General features: G+C 47.9%; 1 protein-coding gene and 2 non-coding genes across 3 annotated transcripts; 1 reads left to right on the top strand and 2 right to left on the bottom strand.

Annotated features, from left to right (window-relative positions):
• Window positions 1-466: 466 nt before the first annotated feature.
• Window positions 467-21,574, bottom strand: DPP9 (dipeptidyl peptidase 9). Its single transcript, XM_075077507.1, has 21 exons — window positions 21,387-21,574; window positions 19,305-19,392; window positions 16,110-16,363; window positions 13,206-13,318; window positions 11,984-12,157; window positions 11,582-11,750; window positions 11,306-11,419; window positions 10,881-11,009; window positions 10,307-10,368; window positions 9,670-9,770; window positions 8,056-8,233; window positions 7,103-7,268; window positions 6,919-6,998; window positions 5,214-5,366; window positions 4,868-5,003; window positions 4,022-4,167; window positions 3,601-3,747; window positions 3,291-3,443; window positions 2,587-2,729; window positions 2,144-2,255; window positions 467-1,642 (listed from the first exon to the last, which is right to left on the bottom strand). Exons 2-21 carry the CDS (start codon window positions 19,358-19,360, stop codon window positions 1,550-1,552), a joined length of 2,679 nt encoding a protein of 892 aa, XP_074933608.1. The 5' UTR covers window positions 19,361-19,392; window positions 21,387-21,574; the 3' UTR covers window positions 467-1,549.
• Window positions 21,575-21,938: 364 nt separating this feature from the next.
• TRNAG-UCC (transfer RNA glycine (anticodon UCC)) lies at window positions 21,939-22,010 on the top strand. Its single transcript has one exon. It is a non-coding gene; the product is annotated as a tRNA-Gly (tRNA).
• A 297-nt stretch (window positions 22,011-22,307) lies between these two features.
• Window positions 22,308-22,380, bottom strand: TRNAV-CAC (transfer RNA valine (anticodon CAC)). Its single transcript has one exon. It is a non-coding gene; the product is annotated as a tRNA-Val (tRNA).
• Between the last annotated feature and the right edge of the window lie 649 nt (window positions 22,381-23,029).

Raw genomic sequence — 23,029 nt, 5'->3', positions numbered from 1 at the left:
GGTACCGACCTCCAGCGCAGAGGCTGGTATTTGCAAGCACGAGATGTCTGACTTGCTTAAGGTCATGCAGCGCCTTAATGGCGGAGCCAAGAACACAGTCCCGGATCCCCAGCTCTCCACCCTGCATCTTCAATTGCTTGGATCATGCTTCCCCCGAGGAACATCAGGGATTTAATATTCTCTCCACTGCTCGGCACAGAAACCGAACAGAACGCTTTGCTTTTACCACAGACACAGCTTTGGCGATCGTGAACCAAGCTGCCGTTTCCTCCCGAGCCCTCTCCTGCACTCCAAAATCAGGCACAAATGCCAGCCAGCATCTCTCTTTCCAATATTTTAATGAGTCGCTACATCTTATACTCATAATTATAAAAGAATAAGAATCCATAAAAATATTTTCTTTTCATAATACGCACATAAAATACTCCAGGGCAAGTCAATGTGGTTCATTTGGGTGGGGTTCCCCCCCCCCGGCAGAACCCTTGGCTTGAGGGGGGTATGTGCTCCCCTGAGGTGCGATTGCTCAATCCCCCCCTCCCCAGAACTGCAGTTCCTGTTGACCAGGTAAATAAAAACCAGAAGAAAGCATTTGCTGAGTAGATGGGCAAGGGGAACAGTCACTGACCCGCAGAGAACTGAAGCACAGCCAATTTCAGTGCACGTCTGAAAGCTCAGGGCGTCTGGGAAGGAGAAAGTGGGACCAGGAGGCAGCACAGAGAACGGAGGGAGGGAGGATTTGCATAAATATCATCCATCTTGTGTTGCAAAAACCCAAATACTGCTGTGATCTCTGGAGAGGTGATCTCTGGTTGTAGCCAGCTGCTTCGGCTGCCGTGCTACCTGTTGGCACGACTCTGCCTGTGAGCGGCCATTAGAGAAAGGTATCAGAGGACGCTGTTACCGACCCCAGCCACTTCCTCCATCTGCTCTGCAAAATAAAACTGAAAAATAGAAGAGACTAGTGTTGCATGCTTCTGTAGAGCTTTCTTCACAACCCAGGGCTCCACATTGTCGCAGCAGGGCCAGGACACAGCAGCAGCGGATCAGCTCTCCTGGGGCTTAACAATAGGTAGTTCTCTCTTCCCTCCCATTCCTGGCTTAAGGCAGCTTGCTGATTCGGCTCTTCCATTTCCAACACAGGCACTGAGTTCTTGCAGGTAAGAGTGTAGGAACTGCAGAGGTGCAGCAGAAAGGGAAAAGGATGGGGGAAGGAGAGGTGGACACAAACCTCAGCCTCGTGAGACAGACCACTGTCCATTGATTCCCAGGACAGAGGGAGTAGCAGCAAAAAAAGCATTAACAGCCAGGCTGGAGGAGAGGAACAGGACGAGCAGCCGAGCAGGGGCAAACCTCCAGCTTGGAAAGTGAGAGGTGGCACTGTCCAAAGGGAAGGTGCCCTCCCCCCTCGCTCGGGGGGGACACCCAGCCTGGGGGTGGGCGCTCAGCCACTTGTGCTCTGGGTTAGATGGCTGTCGAGGGAGACAGTAGTGGCAGGGCACAGGAGGGGGAAGGTCAGCCGTCAGTGTCCAGTTTGCAGAGGCTTGTGCTTTCAGAGGTATTCTTGTAGAAAGTGCAGCAGCGTGATTTCATAGTGCTCTCCTGACTCAGGGCACCGAATACTGTGTCTCTCGTTGGGGTAGATCTGTGCAGAAGAGGAGAGACGGGGCAGTTAGCCAGGAGCAGCTTATTCAGCATGGACAAGCATCCCTCACATCACCCTTTCACCCTCACCCCACTCTCCATCAGGACAAAGAGACACCAGGGAAGGTGTAGAACACCAGCCCCCCTCCCTCGATGCGCTGGCATGTGCTGCTCATCCGCTCGGCGAGTGAGCCACCTCTGCTGCCACCAGCCCAGCCAGACAGCAACAGTTCAGCAGAGAAGGAAAGTTCCAGGCCCTGAGGGCAGGAGCCCTATTTGCAAATGCTTTTAGATACAGGCCACATCTGCCAGCAATGAAACAGCCATAGTGCCACCTCCCGGCCACCTCCTGGAGTCACACTAGGCATTTACTGTCATTACATTGCAACAAGATGTGGGAGCATCTGCCACCACTTTCTCCCGCCCCCAGAACACACAGCAGAAAACTTCTTCTCTTTCCAGATTTAAAGGGACCTTCCCACTTCACTCTTTTTCCTCCTACCTGCAGCTGGTAAGGTTTTCCAGCCCGGATTAGCTGTGATACCAGGAAGTTGGTATGAAAAAAGTGCACATTTTCATCCAAAAAGCCATGGAGGATCAGCAAACGATTCGGCCTGGAGATGGGATGAGAGATAGGATGATAGACCACACAAAAAGCTCTGTAGTGGGTCTAAGCAAAGAGCTGCCAGTCGGCAAGCCAGAACTGAGCAATGGACAGGCAGTCAGAAGAGCGTAAGGCTGGGGCCGTGGCCCTCAACCCCTCCCTGGCAAAGGAGGTTGGGGATACAACGCCCCAGCTTGCTGCAGAAGGCAGCAACCTGCCACGTGAGCTAAAATTAAACGGGATCAGAACCCATCCATTCTTTTGGGATTCAGCAGAGGTGCAGCTGGTGGCACCAAGTAGGACCTGGGAGTGGGTTTTTAGGAGATCCCCACGGTACTCACTCGTTGGGAAGCTTTTCTACGTGTAATGCCACAGAGCCAGCCTCATAACCTTGCTGGTTGTTTTCTGGGATATCCATGTACCGCTCAGTATACCCGGTGTCATATGCCATCCAAACTGTGACAGGAGCACCTGCTATAGCAATCTGTCAAACAAATAGGTGGCAGGAGACAGCCTCAATTATCATGTGTTAAAGAGTTCAAGTGCTCCCCGTTTCCTGAAGAGGCAGGAAATACAGGCTCTAGACTGTTCTGTCACTCAGACCAGGATTCTTCTACAGCAAACCCACATAAAACCATGATTCCTCCTCCTGCTATTACTCTTATGGTCACAGCAGGGCAAATTCCTGCATACCAGCACTAAAGGCTTCTCCTTTTCAAGGAGGGCTTGTGGAATGATCCAGAAACTGTGCTGGGAACTTGGGAAGGGGGATTAGGCATAGCACATCAATTAACTCATTGGATGCTAGGCTAAATCCTCCACTGGCAGGAACTGGGGAATTACCCCATCCCAGAGACCCCACCCTCATCAAGCTCCAACAGGTATGATCTGTATGCAGAATGCAGGACTATAGCCAGGAGCTACAGGCAGGACTGAGGGACATTGTCACCCGGCCATCAGAAACATCAAGCTAGCTCCAGATGCCATGAGTTACAGAAGCTGAGAGCTAAGTGTCCCAAGATGACAGCCCCACAACCAGACTTACCTTGAAGACATTGGGTTTACAGATAAGACCCATGAGGGAGAGAAAACCCCCATATGACCAGCCATGTATGGCTACCCGACTCAAGTCGATGAATCTGTATTTTTCTGCTACATAATGCAAACCTTCCACCTGATCCTCTATCTCCACCTGACCCTAAAAAGGCAACACAGAAGCTCAAGTTAGTGGTTTTCTAAATCTAGAAACTTGAGACAGAAAAGATGAGAGCAACACACACACAGGAAACATGCAGCCAAGCAGCCTTAGAAAGAGCAAATGGGCAGCGATTCACCAACAACCAGCAGTACATTACCATTTGGTTTTTCAGGGCCCCTTCAAATTTGAGTCCTCGTTGGCACGAACCCCTTCCATCAATCACTACCACAGCATAGCCTAGGGACGCTAGCGTGTTTAGCCGTAAGTACTTAATTCCTTTGAAGGAGTTATTCACTAGCTGCACCTGCAGGAGGAGGGAAGAGAAGTTTCAGAGCTTTCCAGTACCTTCCTGTCTGTCCCGCTCTGTAGGATCCCGAGCTAGACAACAGCCACTAAATGAGCTATCAGAGCCACGGAAATCAAACTAAACGCTGGAAAAGTCATCTGAGGTTTGAGCAGAGATCAGAATAGAGATCCAGTGCTCAGTGCCAACCAAAGCATAAGTCCTGATGCATGAATGCGCTCTGCCCCAGACAGCATCCCATGGCCAACACACAGTCAACAATCTGGATTATTACCTGAGGGCCCCCGTACACAAAGAGCACTGTGGGATGCTTCTTCCCAGGTTGGACATCATGAGGTTTGTAAACCATTCCATAGAGCTCCACATCTGACTGAGTGTGGAAGTGAAAGATCTCAGGTGGGATGTAATCTAGGGGACAACCTACAGAAGGAAGTTCAGACACTAGCAATGCAGTAACCGCAGCAGGCTCTGCCTCCTACCCCACCTGAACCAGCTCATTTTGACCCTAGTCAGGTCTCTTTCAGGTACCAAACCGTACCAAGCCTTAGCAATGCCTCTCAGAGAAGCCTCTCCCTGGGAAACAAACAGCCTCTCTCTGGCTGCAGAGGGCAACAAGCCATATAGAGAGCAAAGGGGTCACCCAAGAAGACATCACCAGCTGGGTATCCTCAGACAAGGCAGGCTACGCCACAAGAGCAAGACGTGGCAAGTTAACAGCAGGGACAGGTAAATGGAGAAAACACTTGCAGGAGGGGTTCACGTGCTGCTGTGAGCTGTATCTAAATCCTTGAAGGCCTTGGAATGAAGTAGCCACTGCATCCCAAATACTTGCCCCTCTTCAGACAGATCATGAATAAAGAAACCCCTAAACCCACAGCCATCTAAACCCTGTACCCTGGAGCACTGCTTTCACCCAAAGCATGAAATAGTAACATCTTAAAAGCCCATATACCATGTCCTGGATGAGCTACCCACTAAAGGTATCTCCCACCTAAGACAACACAATCTTCCCTTAGAGTGAGGTTCATTGGGCCACCTCCCTCTCCGTCACCTTTGGCTACCACTAGTAGGAAGAGTGCCACAGACATAATCTAGCATTGACACCTTCTACGGGACTTACTGGCTGCCTCCATCATGCTAGCCCAAAACTTGGGCTGCTTGTGGAGCGGGTCGTCATCGGAGCCACTGAGCTTGTAGACGTGCACGCAAGGTGGAGTGCTCACGCTGCTGTAGTGGCTGATGAACATATCAAAGTTCTACAAATGGGAGAGAGAAGAATTAGGGGAACAGGGTCTCATTTCCCACATCTAATCACGTGCATGCAGTTCTCAGACAAGAGCTCCCACATCTCAAGCAACCAAGACAAAGAAACCCTCAGGACTCATTACTGGTCATGATTCATTACCATTCCTAGTCAGGAACCCTGTCAGGAGACGAGGGTGTCTTGTATCTAAGAAACAACAAACCTGGCTCATTGAACAGCTGTGGGAGAAGCCTGGAGTGGTGAGTCGCACAATTTCTCCAGGAGACTCATAGCTGACTACGTAGAGGTGGTGCTCCAACGGGGTGTCCTTTGTGCCTTGGAAATACACCAGCTTCGTAGCCTCATTGACCCAGATCTATGTGGAGAAGAAAGGGCTCAGCGACAGACGGATGACAACTACTGCTCCTCTGCCAGTTCAAACAGTCTGGCCCCAGGCAGAGTCAGATCAACACACAAATAGACCATGACAGACTGCTCATGGTATTAAGGACCGTACACAATGCCTGTTGATATGATAGGCTAGAGAACACATGCGCAGCACTTAGAGCACCGCATATAGTCCCAAGAAGTAGCAAAAAGCAGTCACTCAGCTTTTTTTGAGACTCAAAGCGTTTGCCTACTAAGGAGCATAAAAAGTTGGGCTCTGTTCCCCATAGGCAAAACTAGGAAGATTCTGTGCTTAAATATGGTGTCTTCCCACAGTACTCCTGGATTATAAGGGTATACGTATGTTTTTTCCAGCAATCACGATAATGAATTCCCATCTGTGGGAGGATCAGTCTAATAGCTCTAACAGTAACTGAACTTCAAACCACATTAAAACATGTTTTTAATGCCCAGATAAAGCTGCTTCTAAAAACCACCTGGCCAGCCAGGAATAGAGACTACAGCTTTTAAGTAGCGCATTGATCCAGCAACAGCAACTGAACTGTTTTCCACCTTACAGTTTCCAAGTGCTGAAGCCCAAATGCTATTTCTGGCTAAGCCACAGTTTGAAGACCACTGTGGACAGCAAAGGGAAAAAAATATCCAACTCAATTGGCCAGAAAAACCAGGTAGAGCCCTGTGGAGCAACAAACACATCAAAATAATTGCTGCTAACACAATTGTAGCCATAACACATGCAGAGATGTGCTGTGGCCAAAATCAACAGCATGTACAGTGAGAATCCACATGGGGAGGGACAGCAGGTTAACTGCAGATTGAGGAAAAGCAGCAGAAACCAAATGCATGGAGCCGTAGGCCTTTTAAAAAGCAAGAAGTAAAAATCCAGATTAATTGAAGATGAACAGACAAGGTCTTTATTTTGACAGAAATCACCTGGGAGCATTAAACATCAGACTCAGAGTTAATTCCCGAAGCAAAAAATGGAACTAGGTTTCTACAAGATTAACAAAAATTCATTTCTAGCTATTCTGCAACCAATAACAGATAGAGTTTCTCCATATTCTAAATTGTTTTATACTCCCTAGCTGTCTTCTTCCTAAAGGCTCTACTGAGGGATCAGCTGGAGACCAAGAGTTCACTCTAAGTGCTAGGACATATTTCCAATTCACCAGGACTCACTGGGGTTAAAAATGCCTCGGCAAAGGCAGCAATCCCAAGCTTCTCCACAGAACAGATCTTTGTTGCTCTTGAACCTCAGACTTGTGTCCTTTTTTTATGGCCTGACTCACTCACGGGATTTACCTAAGGAGCAATCTGAAGTCTGATTAAAAAGGCAATCAGTTCAATGTGCACTGGACTACAGCACTTCTGGGGAAAGCAGAGGCAGCAATAAAAAGAGAAACAAAATGAAGCTTAAGTAGTTCTAGCTGGTCCCAGGTGTAATAGAGGGCGTAGGCCAGGACTGTGGGCAGACAATGCAGAGCTGTAACACTGCAAGAGAGAATAAAAATAACCACTACCTTCGATCCATGCCTTGCCAACACCTCCCATTCCCCACCAGTCAGGGCAATCTCCTCTTTGATAGGACACTTGAAATCATCTAGAAGAAATGACATGAGAATAAATGCCTTCCCCAAAAGACAACACAAGCAAATCAGAGGGGGAGCTCCCAGAGCTGAAACGGTGACAGAATGCAGCTCTTACCCTCACTATGGACATACGGCTGCACCCAGTCATAGCTGCCTTGCTTTAGGACTGCTGTGACTCTGTACAGGTGACAGAAACCTGTTTTGCATTCGTTGGCTCGGATAAAGCAGAGTTCTTCCTCCTCTCCCTCCGGCTGGATGAAAGGATAGAAGATATCATGAACCTGTCACACAAGGCAAAAGACCCATGAGTGATTTGTATCAAGACAGCAGACACAGCCAAAGGAGTCAGTGCTAAACCACTGGGCTTTCAAAGGAAAGGAGAAGGGGGAGAAATATCTCCGATGAGCAGCTAGTGGGAAAAAGCCATTCCCTACTTTGTTATTACCACAAAGAAACTCTGGACCCATGTAGAGACCACGTGCTCTGGGCTTTCCATGGCTACCATCGAAACCAGCACCAGCCTTGCCTCTGAGCTAGACATTTCAGCTATGAGCCCTACAAGGCAGTGGTTATTCCAACACCTTAGGAAAGCCACGGTGTGAACTCCAGGCTCCTTTGTCACTTCAGTACCAAGGGACTGAAGTTTATTCCCATCCCCTATGTCCACTACCCACCTAAACAAGTATAAATTCCAGGGATTAGGGCTGCTCATGCCTCAAGAAGCCATTTAATCTTGTAATAGAATGCCCCCCAAAAGAATGGCAGTGTTACATCCAAAAGCATCAGCATCCAGTGCTTGTGTTCACCAAGACTGTTAGCAAGAATTAAATGAACAGCCCTGACTGCAAGGAGATGGCAGGATTCTCATCTCTTCCAGTGCTGACTGCATCAAAGTCCTTCTCATGGCTTTATCAAACCCCCTGAATTAACACCAAATCTGGCACTACTGAGTAGCAAAGCAGTCTGCTGGAGCATAGACTAAACTGGACACACAGCCAACACAAAAGTGGTTAACTGTAGGGGAGGAAGGGGCAGCCCGTGTTCTCCTCCCAGCCCCGAGCCTCTTACATTTATCCACACATCAGTGGTTTCTTCATAGATCACAAATGGCTGGACATTTTCTGGCACAGAGTTGGCAAATTCAGCACGCTGCTCCTCATTTTCTGGGACTGGGATAAAGAGTGCTGGAGGCAAAAGGATTAGCTGCAGCCGCTGCTGAGGTCTGTCTAGGAACGTAGCCCAGGCACTGAGGAAAGAAGTTGGAGGTGAATATCAGTACCACAAAATAGATGTCCCTTTCTAACGCTCAGAACATGCAACCCTTTTCCCCCCTGCTGGCAAAAGGGATTTAGATATCTGAATGCAAAGCTTTTCTTATCATTACTGCTTTCTAATCTCCTGGAAGCTTTGCCAACAAACATGTATTGCCAGACATCTCTGGTATTTCACAGGGATATCATTCAGACAAGATGTCTGACAGATTTGCCAGAGCATCTATTCCAAGGGAGCACTGTTAACAGAACCCTGTCTCCAGAAGGTAACTCTTCCTTGGACAGCCCCTCCATCAGGAAGCGCTATTTGTTTTCTAGCAAGCTCCTAAAGAGTTGAAGTAGTCATTCTTAAAGCGATCCGTTTGTAGCTTCCTCATTGCACGCTGCACTAGCAGGGAAAGGCACAACCTAAGACAACTGCCAAGCGAAGGAGTCGCTTCAGTCTCAGCCTTGTTCCTCTCCAAGGAGAGTCATTTGAAGTGGTGCTGCACTGCAGGCCTCTCAACATGACAGATGGCAAGCCACCGCTGCATAGTGCAGCCACCCCAAGGCCTGGAAGTGCATCAAGGGAAGGTTCATCATTAAGAGAGACTTTCAAAAGAGCCAGTTCTCCTTAGCATCTCAGTGACTGTGGATTTCATGAACTGATATATTCAGCACATTTAGATAAGCTCTGGTGCAGAGCATAAGAATCACCTACGGGATTACCTTCTGTAAAGCTGTATGAATTTAGCTTCCAGAGCAGAAAATTAATGATGAGTTACAGAATGCAATCTTCAAAGACAGCTAAGTCACCTTATCTGGACAGAAACTAGTTAACGGTCAAGCAAACTTTTGAGGGGAAAACATTAAGAGCTTTAAAATTTCAAACCAATCAGTTTGGTGTGAATTCTGTAACTCTTCAGCAAGGCTGGCCAGCACAAGGCTGTATCACATTTGGAGCAATAGCGAGCTATGGGAGCACACTGGTCACAGAGAAATCCTTCCCCTTGTACACACTGCACAAAGGACTTAGTGCCACGCAAACTGCCCACTTTCCCGTGATACATTTAGCATTGATCATAAACTGGACCAATGAACAATGATAAAACTGCTTACAGGACATTCTTATTGTGTTAAACATCTTCAACTGAAGAGAGTTCCCTAGGACTGCCTGCTTAATATATCAATATCGTTGAACCTTGTGGTTGTGACTTAAACCCCACAGCTTGTCACTCTCATCTACATTTGGTTAATGCCTACTTTTAGGATATTATAACACTGAAGAAACCAAACACTCTTGTGCCATTTCTGGCACTCACCACAGCTTTAAAACCAGGTCATGACTACAATACGAAGGACATTGAGGGCCTGCAATAGTTCAGCCAGGGAAACCCTTGGAAGCATTAGTTCAGAAGAAAAACTTATGTACTATTTGCCATCTTGGGTCCATCCAGCACGGGCAATGTACTCCACAGTCGGAAACAATGCAGCAAATGGTTGCACCAGCTCCTTGTCCTGAGCACACACGATCTGCAACAAAAGGAAGGACCAATATCAAATCAGACTGCTACCAGACCTCCTTACCTCCTCCTATGGAAGCTCAGTGGAATGGGAGAACACAGAAGTTTGACTATTGGCATCAGCCAGGGTCAGGCCAGGAGAAGCAAGCCTTTCTACAAATGGCAGGAAGAGAAGGGAAAAAACAAGCTTCAAAGCAAAATTATTTTGGCGTTCAGCCACAGAAAAGGATACAGCCAGGGACTGAAGCCCAGGATTAGATCAATCTTCAGCCCTCCTGCTCTACTACTGACAACGTGGTACCCAGGCTAACCTTCCTTCTCGTTTCCCTCCCCTCTCCCAGCTGCTTCTCCACCAGAACAACACTTTTCAGTATTATAAAGTTTTTCTCTTTCTTGGACAAACCCATTATAGAACCAGGTGTTACAGAAGGATGAAAACACAGGCTAACACTATTTAGGATTTCTTAGTAATCTTGTCTTAGTTCTAGGGAGCTTCAGCCATCAACCTTCCTGTGCAATGCCCTGTTCTGAGTCGTTATCACTTACCTTACCCTTGCTGTCTGTTTTAAATTCTGCCAGTTTTAATGTAATCTTGGGGTTCTTGCTGCCTGCAGAGGAAAGTGAAAGAAAACCAAGATGACCAACTTGAACAACCCATAGTTATACACAACACAGCTTCTAGATAAGAACTGACCCTGGTCCTACTAAAATGGCTGCCTGTGAATGTACAAATATCAAATTATATATGTAAGCAAACACCACTGTAAACACATGAGTCATTTTGGGTATGGGAAAAGTTTGCTTTTGCCTTGCCTAGCTGGCTGTGCATATTCTCAGGGGGGAGAGGAAAGACAGAATTAAAAAAATGTATTCCATGATATTCCACCAGATATATTCCATTTTCTCAGCAATCCTTTAATTTAAACTGAACTTTAAATCCCATTCCTTTCCCACAGTAGATTTTGGGCTCAGAGACTCCATTAGGCCTCAACATTTACAACCAGCTTCTACATCCTAACAAGTACTCAGATTAATCATGCAAAGTTTATCTCACAAATTCTGTTGCTTCTGCCAGCAGGAGTCAAGAGCTGCATTAGCAGCCCTGCGGTATTTCACTTACCTGTCCTGGGGTACCGATAGGAGTCTGTTTTTCTCTCCTCCAAGGCAGGCGAAGGAACATGAATTATCTCCACCTCTGACTCATCCACTTCCTCATACAAGATCCTCAGTGTTTTTAAGTCCTCTGAACCTAGGGCAGAGAGTAAGCATGTTTGCTACAGTGTTTTCCAGCTGTTTCTGACTTGCCTGGAGCTGCAGCAGTACGCTCTGGTGCAACAGTGTACATCTCCTGTACAGCCACAGCTCCTAGTGACCACCTGCAAACACCCCTCAGAGCACAATTATAATCCCTCAGCGTTTTGTTCCTTCAGGTGGCCTCCTCAGAAACAGACCAAACCTGGGCCAGAAGAAAACCTTGCTCAAAATATCATTCATAGCAGGGGCCTGCAGCAGTTAGTGTCAGAACCTGATAAGCGGAACACTGACCTTCTGTGGAAGCTGTGGGACACCACCAATAGCCCGTGAACCGATCAAACTCCTCCTGAATGACAAAAGTGGCTATGCCAGCAGACTTGGGGTCATCAAGAACATTGGATAAGCCTGGAGAGGAACAAAGAAGAGACTGCATTTACATCTCCTTGGAAAAGGCTGATCCAAAAGAAGAATGTACTTTTAAGAAATAAGCCAGGAAGACCTGAGTCTTTCCAGCCTGGATTTGTCAGAAGACATTTCCTTTTGAATCTGGCAAGAAGCACCAGTTACCTTTGTGGCAGTATGTCATCCGCTTCTCCTCTCCTGTCTCAATATTTGCTACCCACAGATCATTGTTATTTATGAACGAAAAGAAGGCAGGGTCAGCAGGGCAAATCTTGGGATCCATTCGTGGCCCTGTGCACTGAGTCTTGATCTCCAGAGGCTTCATTGGAGACACCTACAGCAACAGACACACAAACAGCTCTGTACCAAGTCAGCTTTCAGCTTCATACTTAAAGGCCTAAACCATGGATACAGCGCAGCCCATGGAACTATGGCAAACGCAGCCCTCACAGGACACAAGAGAAACGACCATAACCATAACCAAACAGACACAGATGTGCAGCCATCTCCAACCAAAACCATTACGTCCTTTTCAGGTGATATTCATAAACACACTAGCAGACTCACCATGAAACCATTCTTGCCCCCATCTCGACAATGAAAGAGGCTGTTGCTGGCCTGGAAGAGGAACAGGCCACTCTCACTGTGGAAATCATAAGATGTTATTCCAAAGACACCAAGTCGCTTGCGTTCCCTCAAGAGTTCCTCTTCTCTAGAATACATCCCATGATGAGGGGTTGCCTAGTATTGAAGGAAAGGAAAATCTGAAATAATCTGCAATAATTCACAGAACAGGAATGCTCCAAGACTGGCACCAGCTAGTCTGTGAATGCCCAAAATACAACATACCAGCCAAAACCAGCCAGCAGTCTTACCATGCAGGTCCATAACTACTGTACTCTAGGCTACAGGTGTGCACCAGGAGGACTAACCCAACCACATACCCCAAAGATCCCTCTCCACGAGGGGTGAATTGCAAATCTGTCATTTCTGCACCAGCACTTCAGCACGAACTGAGGACAGCTACACTTGCTCTGCTTATGCAAATCAGATGTAACCAATTAACTTGATGACTTTACAGCCTTCACAAACAGTTTCCATGTCAGACACTGCAAACAAAAGCTCTTCTGGGGATCTTGAATTACCCTGAAGGGGAGTAGCAATCCCAATGGGGTCAAGGCAGCTAAATTCTTTCCACCAGGAACCTTTTTAGAAGGGAAGACAGACCAACAGCCTCCACTCTCCTCTTCATCAATGCTGTTACAGCCAAAGGACATTAAGATACTGGAATCAGGGCGGGGGGGAAATTCACCCCCTTTCTGGTTCACTCGCAATAGAATGTAGGGCAGAAACAGAAGTTTAAATTCAACTTCCCCAGTGTCCTTAAAAGCAGGAAAGATCACAAACAGGCATTCCACCGAGCACATCAACAAGCATGGCAAGAGCCCAGACAAGATACCCAGAAGAAAGGTGCACTGTCCTGATAGCTTATAATCTGAGGTAGACTACGTGCTAGTTTACAGAGTCCTCTTTGCTAGGTCAGCCCTTTGCTTGCCACATCAACTGCTGTTCCACACTCACCACCAGCTTCACTGTGCATGCAAGCGGCTATCTTGCATTACAAAGCAAAGCAATTCTTAATACAACATTCCTACCAATACCATTCTCCGTGTCTTATACACTGTCACGCTATTATCTCTGCAGTTCAGCAGAGGAAGACCCACTACAGCCTCACATCAGCCAGGTTTCCCAAGCACTGTCAACCCTGTCTCTTCACACTTCGGCTTACCTGAAAGTGATCCAGCATCTGTTTCCATGACAAGAGTAGCAAGGCCTCCTTCCGTACCTTTTTAGGAATCTCTGAGTAAAGAAGGGAATTCTCTCGGCTACCATATGGCATTCCTGTTAGGAGGACAAAAGCATCATCCTACTTAAGATTGGTTAGCGAGGACAAAGACAACCAAGAGCAAATTGAAAAAGTCTTTGATAACAGAGGGGTTGGGGCAGCCCAGGGGCTTTTACCAGCTCTCGTTCCCAAGCAGCTTGCAGTTCAATCACATATTAATATCTAAATTATTTAAATTCAGATATTTATTTATTTAGAAATTCCCCTAAGCAAGACTTAACACTAACCAACCTCTTCAGAATTGGTTATGTCCAACTTTCCTCTCTGTGGACTGCTCAACCCACACCCTAGATTCACTCTAAAAAAGAACCACTCCCTGAATGGGTGACTCAACATTACGCTCCACATTTCTCAGCCAGAAATTTGCTACAGGGACTTCATTCAGGCCAACGCACCAGCCTGCAAGAGCTGGAAGAAAAAGCTTGGAAGCTCTAGAAAGCCCATTCAAATATGAAACAGTATAGCACATAGTCAAAAGACCCTGCCATTTTACATAAGCCTTTGACTGTGATTATCAAATAAGCTGCTGGCCTTCATCCAATTTCCAAAACAACCATGAAAAAGAAAATATCCTGACACATGATTCTGGCAGTTTCAACAAAATCAAAGACCGTGAACTTGCCCTCTACGTATGCTGTAGAGACTGCCTAGATTAGAATTTTGCACAGGGAAACATGCCCAATATTGCCTCCTCTGCACATGTTCTGGGCAGAACAGAAAGGTTTCTGAGCTGGTTAACCCATCAGTACAGTTACTTAAAATGAAAACTGAAATATTAATAAGTGCTTAGGAAGCAAAGCAATATGTGAGCATATAATCCTCAGAGATACAGAAACACCAAAGTGCTGAGCATGTGGTGTTTAATATAAGCAGCATCTGCCATGATACAACATAAAATTCTATGGGGACAGCCCAGGAATGATTTAAGATGTCCAAACAGAAAAAACTGCAGATAGGAACAAATTACTGTATATACACACATTTGACACTCATGCAACTGACCTGGACTTCCTTTCTCCATATTATATTAGTACTTTCTACAATGACCTCAGGCTGACTACAATCAATCAGCATTTACATGAAAAATATTGCCTTCCTCCCCAAAAGACATTATATTTTGCTCACAAGTGAAGAAAAGTATTCAACTTCTACAGCAGAGTTCTTCAGAACTCCTCATCCTACTCCTCAGCATACAGTCACTAACAGTATTCACATAAAAACTTGGAAATGTTATTTAACATTGGGACAGTAATAGCACGCTCACGTTAAACACTTATGAAGTGCTGAAATGGCTTCTTGAGTATTTATCAGCACACAGTATGCAACTCAGATGATGCTCATTATAGCAACAGAAATAATCAGCGTTTAGCCTTAATTAGGGATGTCTGAGAAGAGATACCCCGGTATTACCTCGCAGATACCGATCTTAAATGATGGATCAATCTGCTCTATGCTCCGTACATTTCCTTAAGGAAGAAGACACTGAAAAGACATTCGTGTATCTTCATCCCTGGTTTTGGCTCCTGCGACAGTCACACCCAGGCAGAACACCAACCAGCTGGTAGCTGGTCTGGTTGCCGTTTCATACAATAGAAGAACACTAATTTTTAAATTTTTTTTTCAATTAGCCACTTAGACCCTTAGTTCTTTAGCTATCTAGATCAAAAACTGTATCAAATTCACCTTAGCCTTGAAATACATCCAGCTTTATATCAAGTCCCACTGTTCAGACTCAACAAGAAAAATATGCTAACTCTGGCTACTGCCCTTTATAATAGCACTTGTGTCCTAAGAACGTATGAGGAACTATAACAAATCCAGTCACTGACACACAGAAACTGCTCGATGACAAAACAGATCAGGCCTCAAATCCAGCATCCTATGTCCTACAGTGACCTACACTCAACAACTCAAAAAAAAAAAAAAGCAGGTCACTTCAGGAAAGCAGTCGCTGTTTTGTCGTGCAGACAGAGTTGCACATCAGGCAATTTCTTTACTGGCCCAGTAACGATTGGCTCATGCCCCAAAGCATAACAAGCTCTTTATAGTCTATAAAGCTTCCCATGTTACCAACCACAAAATTATCCAGTTACTAAAATCCAACCACTCTGTTGCTAATTACATTGTGGCTCCGACTGTAATGAGGGACCTGTACAACATCGCATTCTGCTGTCTTTCAATCCTACTGTAAGGAAGAAGATATTTCCCGGTGAATACCATTAATAGCTCAGCCCCACCTAGTCTTTATTTTTTTCCTACCCCTACTCTTGAAACCGTTCTACCTACACAGTACTTCATAAAGCAGGGAGACACCACCACCCTGCCATTAATACCTAGTACTTGCAACAGAGTTAGCAGTTACTGACAGCAAATTCCTTGGAAAGGCAGTCTGGTCGATCAGTCACGTAAATCCCATTTCTCCAAAGCTACAGAGGCACAAGATAGTCCCGAGTTTGCAGAACATCCTTTCTCTTGCCTCATCACCTGGACCGACCTGGGTTGCCAAAGGACACTGCATTCATACCTCTGTCACGAGGTAGGTCTGGCTAGCCAACACTTCCCCTTATCGCTAAGCAGAAAGGCTGTGGTTAAAGCTCTTGTCTGGGACAGGAGATGTCTCTGCTCAGTTCCAGGCTTTGCAACAAATCGAACATGCAAATCTTGAGCAATATCACTTAATCTCAGTTCCCCATCTCATAAACGCAGATACCTCCCGTCCTTTTCCTCGCCTGTTTAGATTGGAAGCTCTCCTGTAACATACACCCAGCGTCTGGCATGCTGGCTTACCCAGGTAATAAAGACGATGAGAGTGTGGGCTGGACTCTTCTGTTTTCCGGACAAACTGGAAGTCATGGGGAGCTTTGTTCACTATCATGCCCGAATACTTCCTGCTGCTGTGAATAATGTCACGCAGCCCATCCCAAGAATGCTTTTGCACCTGGAATTGGGAAGGCGCATCCTCCATCTCAACCACTTCAGAGTTGTCTGATAGCGCATCCACTGCAGTCATCCTCTCTTCCCCTTCAGAACTGGACAAAAAACTGAGGGAGGAGTTGAGGGAGAGAATTAAGCCATAAAAATCAAGCTCTAAGCATGCAACATGCTTAAGAGAACAGCACCCCTTAAACTATAGATCCTAGGATTCGCTGCGTTCAGAGATCACATTTTATACACACATTGATGTATTGAAAGGAAAAGTTCATCTCCCATCCCATATCAAGTCTTGTAAATGAAGACATTAACCTCAGAAAACTCACTCTCCCAGGACTAGTTCTAGAAATAAGCTGTTAAAGGAAGTACAAGCAGCAGATTCTGGTGCAGAAAACAATCAGCTTGACTCAAAGGAAAACAACCCCAGGAATTTGGATGGATAAGTCACCAAAGCTATGGCCTATCGTAAAGGCACATAAACTTCTGCCCTGAAAGACCACAAAAGCGAAGTCCCCTTCCTGCCCTAAAGGAAAGCCGGCTCATCACTGAGAGGGACAGGTTTAAGCCCAAGCACAGCACCTCACTTACCTGAAGAGCTATTGCAGCCAGGAATGAAGTAGGAGAGATGGCAAAACAGGAAGAAAACAGTGCAACTGTCTTTGCTAACAGAAAGAAGACAGCAGTAACAGACCCTGGTCGTATCCTGCAAAATGTGGCACACATTCCTCATACGTTTCCAAGCTAGCAGTTATTGAATGAGAGTCTACAAAAAATACCTCCACATGCAACTACAGCAAATGTTAATTTGAGGAGAGGTGGACCAACAGACTTGCCCAAGGTCAGTGATGTAATCTACTGCAAAGCAGGAATGAGCCTAGGACTAGGGAAACCAGTTCCTGTCGCCCCATTCGAGAAGCTGGATTTCCCTCCATGAGGGTATTTTAGTTGTTTTGGGGGTATCTGGAAGAATGTTAAAAAAAGAATTTCAGGTAATCTCCAGTTTACTGAAAAATTAGGCCAGAGGAGTTTGCTCCATGGAGACACAATTGCTACCTTTGACGCAGCAACAAGAGGGCAAAACAGCGACTAAGGATCACACCAAAAAAGGCCTTCTCCTCAGCAGCCCCAAAATTTACATTTTCAGATTAGGCATTTCTTGAAGGCAGCCTGTCATTTGGGACAGCGACCTGCATTCTGACAGGAGAACAGCTTCCAAGATGAAGGATTAAGCAAGAATTACACATAAACCAAATCTTGAAGGCTTCAGCCTCAGTAGATGCACAATGAGTTCTTTCCCAGTGGAGGGAATCAGGGGAAAGGAGAAGGATGGTTATTTATATCACCACAAAAAAAACCCCACTTGCCTCTGCCCGTTTTCTACCAGGAGCATTTTTCAGGAGAACCTCGAGCGTTCCTTGAAGGTTCCCCACCAGCTTACACCTTCTAGCAAACTCTCTAAAAGGAAGTTCTCACCTGGTTTGACATCTTATGCAATTATGACAGGAGATGAGCAAACCTAAACCAAAGTGCATCTGGACTTCCTTAAACTACAGACACCCAGTACAAGGGCTGTAAATATAACCATATCTTCAAACTGCTGAGTCCCTAAATAGTACAAAATGGGTGAATAATAATACAAGAACAGGCTCCTGAAATAAATCTGTAGGTACTCCTGGTACTGCCCAACAGTAAATCCACAGCTTGAAAATGAATAAAGAAGAGTATTTTCCAATCAAAGCCAGGCAGGAAGCCCAAGTAAAACCACAAAAGAGAACGTGACGGGATGTTCTAAGGCTGCGAGTGTGTCTGTGGCCTCTACTGCCTATATCCAGGGTCTCCAGTGCAGCAACTAAAATCACACCAAAAGGCAGAAGTGTTACCTATCAGAAACACATGACAGGAAGACCACAAATACCCATAAACTGGGTACAATTCTCTCAACCCAATCCCACTGCAGGTCGAGTCAGTCAACTAAAATAATCTGGATCAAGACACCTGACCCTTAGGTTACTCTCACTCAGCTGTGAAACTGTCTTGAGTAAGACGGTTCCTCACAAGGGAAAGTTGCACCTTTAAGGGCTAATCACCGTCCCAATCCGAACTGGAGTCCCTTCTGGACTATATTGCCATGATTTTATGATGCGCTAGGCAAGTAAAAGGCACAACTCTTAGTTTGGTATTGCTCTCATCCTGCTGGTTTTGACGCTAGAAGAGCGCGGAGTAGTAGGATAAGCAAAGTTACATGAAAGTGTTGGGAAAAAGCACTGTCATAGCTGAAGCATGGTGGAGTCTCACAGAACTTAGGTCCTGACACCATACAAAGTAAAAACAAAATCCAATTGCTTCATCCATTGCTACAGCCATCTCTTGGACAAAACATAACAAGTATTTGGCAACACCACACACGTGGTAAACAAATACAAGGAGTAACTTGTCTAACTGAAATTGCAGGGTGAATTTTGAGATGCAGTTATTCAAAGGTGTATTCAAGACACTGATTTTAACCATCTTATTCTTAGATGGTCTTGAAACTTCCACATCAATACAGCACATCTGAGATTTACACCTTACTGGAAGAAGGCTGTCCTTTACAGTCCTCATGCTGAGGCGTTGATTTAGATGATTCAGTGTTGTTGCAGAAGCACTGCTAACCCCGCTCCCAGAAACACCTAGCTATCCCTCAGAGGTCTTTTTCGTGCTTTTTCTGCCCTGCCTGGCCAGGTTAGGCAGACCAGGCACACATCCACCAAGCCCTCCCTTCAGGGGGAATGCGTCAGTCTGAAGACAACAAGCAAGCACAGGTGGGACATCAGCCCAGGAAAAAAAAAAAAAACAAACAAAACAAACTGTAAAGCTTGGAATTGGAAATCAGTGAAACAAGTTATCTTCCTGAGTCACTTCCTGACCCGCAGATCCTGACACAGAGCTCCGCAGGCAGAATTATATACTTGGGATTCTTCAGAAACCTCATTCACTCCAAGAAGTGCTTATTGCTCCATCCCACACAACCTAAAGGTCAATATAGGCCCTGGGAGTAACTGGGACACGTACCTTCTCCAACTTCCTGCAGTCTCGTTTTCCAGACGAACCCTCTTTATCTTCTGCATTAACTACTCAGCAAGCTGGGCAGGACAGGAAACTAGGAAGGAAAACAGCAAATTTCACCTCACTGCAGTTCCTCCCGTCATACGAATAAGGCTGCATAAAAGCATCCTCCATAGGTCATATTTCCAACTGAGGGTGGAGGCACAAGCGAAATCCTTGGTGTGTACTTTACAGTCCAGATCTGTTCCGCCAGCACATGCTGGATATTAACAACCCAGACAAATCTGAGAGAGACTTCTTCACCTGAACAATGGGATTCCGCAAACTCTGTGGCCTGCCTCTTTCTTTCCTACAAAATCTGTCTTAAAATCTAAGAATCCTCAGTGCCAACCCTTCCTTTCATTCCCCTCCCAAAATCCTAAATTCTCTGAAGTATCAGGCACTAAGAATTGAGAAAACAGAGGTCTGGTCCATACACTTACAGGCAAGAGTCAAACAAAGGACACCATAAGGAGCCAGACAGAGGGTCAGCAGCCCCATTACCAACAGCGTCACAGTCCCACCTGGGACATAAAAAACACATTTGTCTTCCAAGCCAGACTGCTGCTTCCCTCTGCCTCAGCCTGATGCCACAGAGGGACCCTGGCTCACCACAGAAGCCCCTTTTCCATGAGCATAAGAAAGTGCTACCTTCACTATCATCCTCTCTACCCAAAAGCACAAAGATTTTTTGTCTCCTCTCCCAGAGAGCTTTGAATCCCAGACACACCCAAGACCTGCCGCTATCTTTTGCCGAGGCACCCGGTCTGCCCAAACAGCCATTCCTCCACCAAAACCGCACTCTCAGAGGATCAGGAGAGACAAAGCATCACAAAGAAGCGCCAGCAGTGAAGCTCCTAAACTGCAGAGAACAGAGAGGGACCAAGTAGCAGCATCCAGTAATTTAAGGGCAATTTTCGATACAAGCATGAAGGGCAACAGGAGCAATGCTCAGGAATGCTAAGTAACCTGGTCTGATCTCACAGCTGACCCTGCTCTGAGCAGGGGGTTGGACCAGAGACTTCCCAAGGTCCTTTCCAATCTCAGTTATTCTGTGATTTTAATGATTCAGAGGAACATCTCACCCTCATCCCACCCACTACAGCTCACAGAGAGAAAAGGAACAATAACATCCTCTGATGCTGAACCCAGAGAAAAAGAAGCTGAACAAAACAGACAGGAGAGATGAGAAACCTGGCATGAATCATGATAGTCATTTGTCGGCGAGAGCCTGAGGGGCCTGCTGGTGCATTCAGAAGAGCCAAAGCAACACAGTCACCTGGAGAAGCCCTTACAAATGTGTCCCTGTCATGGCCGGGAGCTTTAAGACCTCCTTCTCCAAAAATAAAAGCAACTGAGGGTGGAATAAATCGGTGGGGATTTCTCTACAGAAGAACAAGCTCTGGCAGAGGCTGCCAGCAGCCCATGTCCATCCCTGCACCCCTGTGACTGGGGTGAAAGCCCCGACAGGGAGCTCCTGCCCAGCTGCAGAGGGAAGGCCGGGCCGGGGAGTGGGAGAGGGGGCACCCCAGGGGACAGAGCACCCTGTGCCCCCCCCCACCTCCCCGCAGGGCTGGAGGCAGCTCTTTGCTTGTGGAAAAATAGGAGCGAGCAGCTCCTCACCTACCCGGGTGGAACACAGGGTGCTGGGCGGGGGGACAAACCCACCCCCCCCTCCGGGCAGGGAATCCCACTCCATCGCCCCACCTCTGGGGGGCAGGTTGGGGGCAGTGAGGTACAACAAGCCCCTCAAGGCAGAGCGGCCCCCCCAGGCCTGGAGAGCAAATCGTGGGGGGAAAACACCCCCCCTCCTCCCCCAGGAGAAGGGCTGGCCGCCCCCCACACCCTGGGGAGGGGGTCACAAGTCACGGGGGAGCCAAATATACAACCCTCGCCCCCTCAGGCCCCCCCCAGCCCAGGGGTGGTGGGGTGGGGAACGCGGCTCACGGAGCGGGCAAACACCCCTTCCCCGGGGTGGGCGTCCCCGGGCCGGGGTGGGCCCCCGCGTCCTCCCGCCCCCGGGGAGCGCCCTCTCCCCTCCGCACTCACCCCTGGACGCGACGACCTCCCCCTGAGGGGCGGGGGGGCGACTCCTCTGCCGGAGGGCGGGTGGGACGGCGGCGGCTCCGTCACTCCCGCTCCATGTCCCGGACACGGGGCAGCCCCGGAAACGGAGGGGGGGGGGGGGGGGGGGAAGGGGGGGCGGTGGCCTGCCACGGCGCGAACTTTCACCCGGCGGCGGAAGTGGCAGGAGAGCGCCGAGGGAGGCGGGTGGGAAGTACCAACTCGCGGGGGGAGAGCGGGGGCTGGGAGGAACCACTGCGTGGGAAGGAGGGATGCCTGCGGAAGGACGGAACTATTCTCCCTAGCGAGGGGGGTGTAGAGAGAATAAAGGCTCACAGAGGGTAAAAAAAGCAAAAAGATAATATTATTTCCCCACCCAGCCTCCGAGAGAGGACCCTAATTCAGCATTCATTGCAGCCCTGCGGCGTTTGTGGTGATATTCTCAGCGCTCGCTACGCCTTCCCCCCCACTGCTGGGGGATGGTTGGGTCCAGAAGCAGAGCTTGCTGAAGGAGGCCGGGCAAACATCATTCGCCAGGCGTTGGTGGTATAGTGGTTAGCATAGCTGCCTTCCAAGCAGTTGACCCGGGTTCGATTCCCGGCCAACGCAGCGCTTCTTCTCTTTTTTTTCTTCATTTTAAATTTTTTTCCATTCCCCACCGATTCCGAGGCAAATTCTGCACGCGAAGCGCCCCGTCCAGCTGCAAGTTTTACCCACCTGAACCCCGGCGGTCGCCAGCTGGGCGCGGCGGGACGCGGGCGCTGCCCGGTGGTGCGGTACATGGTGCCGTTACTTCTCTCCCAGCTGGCGGCGGGGCCCCGAGCCATCGGGGGGGTGGTGGGGAAATAAATAAAACTAAATAGAAGAAAAAAAAAAAGAAAACACCACCCACAAGAAAAACAAAAATGTTTCCGCCCGGGATCGAACCGGGGACCTTTCGCGTGTGAGGCGAACGTGATAACCGCTACACTACGGAAACTAGCACTACTATCCCCTTCAGGGCGGCATATGATGTTGCCGCGCTCCCGCGGGTACATGCCCGCCCCTCACCTCACAGCAGCCTGAGGCAAAACCTACCCCAAACGACGAGAAATGCAGTGCGGGATTCCAAGTGATTAGCGCTAATGAGTAATTAGTGCGTCCAGAGGCCAGCTCACCTCAGAAGGCGGCGGGTGTCCCTGGGCCGCGCTTGGCGGTGCGCCCCTCAGACAGGGGACGGCCCCCAAAGGAACTTGCCGCTTCCCGCTGAGGGGGAAGCAGGAGGGGCTCACCCCAAACCAGCACGGCCTGGCCTTGCACCCTGCTCCGAGCCTTGGGGGCTGCCGGGAGGCCCGGGACAGGCCTCAGCCTCTAGGCCCCAGCACATCCCCTGGGCCCGCCAGCCGAGCCCAAAGCCAGGCATGGAGGCCGAGCACAGGTTAAGGAGGGCAGGACGTGCCAGACATTGGGCCACTTTTGAAGAAGCATCTTTTCTTCCTAAGGCAGCTGCCACCAGATGTCGGTAGAATAGTGGCAACAGGGAGCAGAGCTCCCCGCAGAGCTGCTCAGGATCCAGATGGAAGAAGACTGGCCGTTTCCTGAGCAAAAAGAACAGACCCTCGGTGGTCTCCCTTTGCTGGGGCAAAGTT

This window comes from Phalacrocorax aristotelis, chromosome W (genome assembly GCF_949628215.1).
Source record: "Phalacrocorax aristotelis chromosome W, bGulAri2.1, whole genome shotgun sequence".
NCBI classification, from domain to species: domain Eukaryota; kingdom Metazoa; phylum Chordata; class Aves; order Suliformes; family Phalacrocoracidae; genus Phalacrocorax; species Phalacrocorax aristotelis.
This window is presented reverse-complemented; position numbering and strand designations above follow the sequence as displayed.

Excerpts from the sequence above, each read along its gene's own strand:
- DPP9 (XM_075077507.1), bottom strand. The coding sequence starts at position 19,360 with ATGCAGAAGATAAAGAGGGTTCGTCTGGAAAACGAGACTGCAGGAAGT. Across the intron at positions 13,319-16,109 it reads TCATCGTCTTTATTACCTGG|GAATGCCATATGGTAGCCGA; the intron begins GTAAGCCAGCAT and ends TCCTCCTAACAG. Across the intron at positions 12,158-13,205 it reads AGATGCTGGATCACTTTCAG|GCAACCCCTCATCATGGGAT; the intron begins GTAAGCCGAAGT and ends CTTCAATACTAG.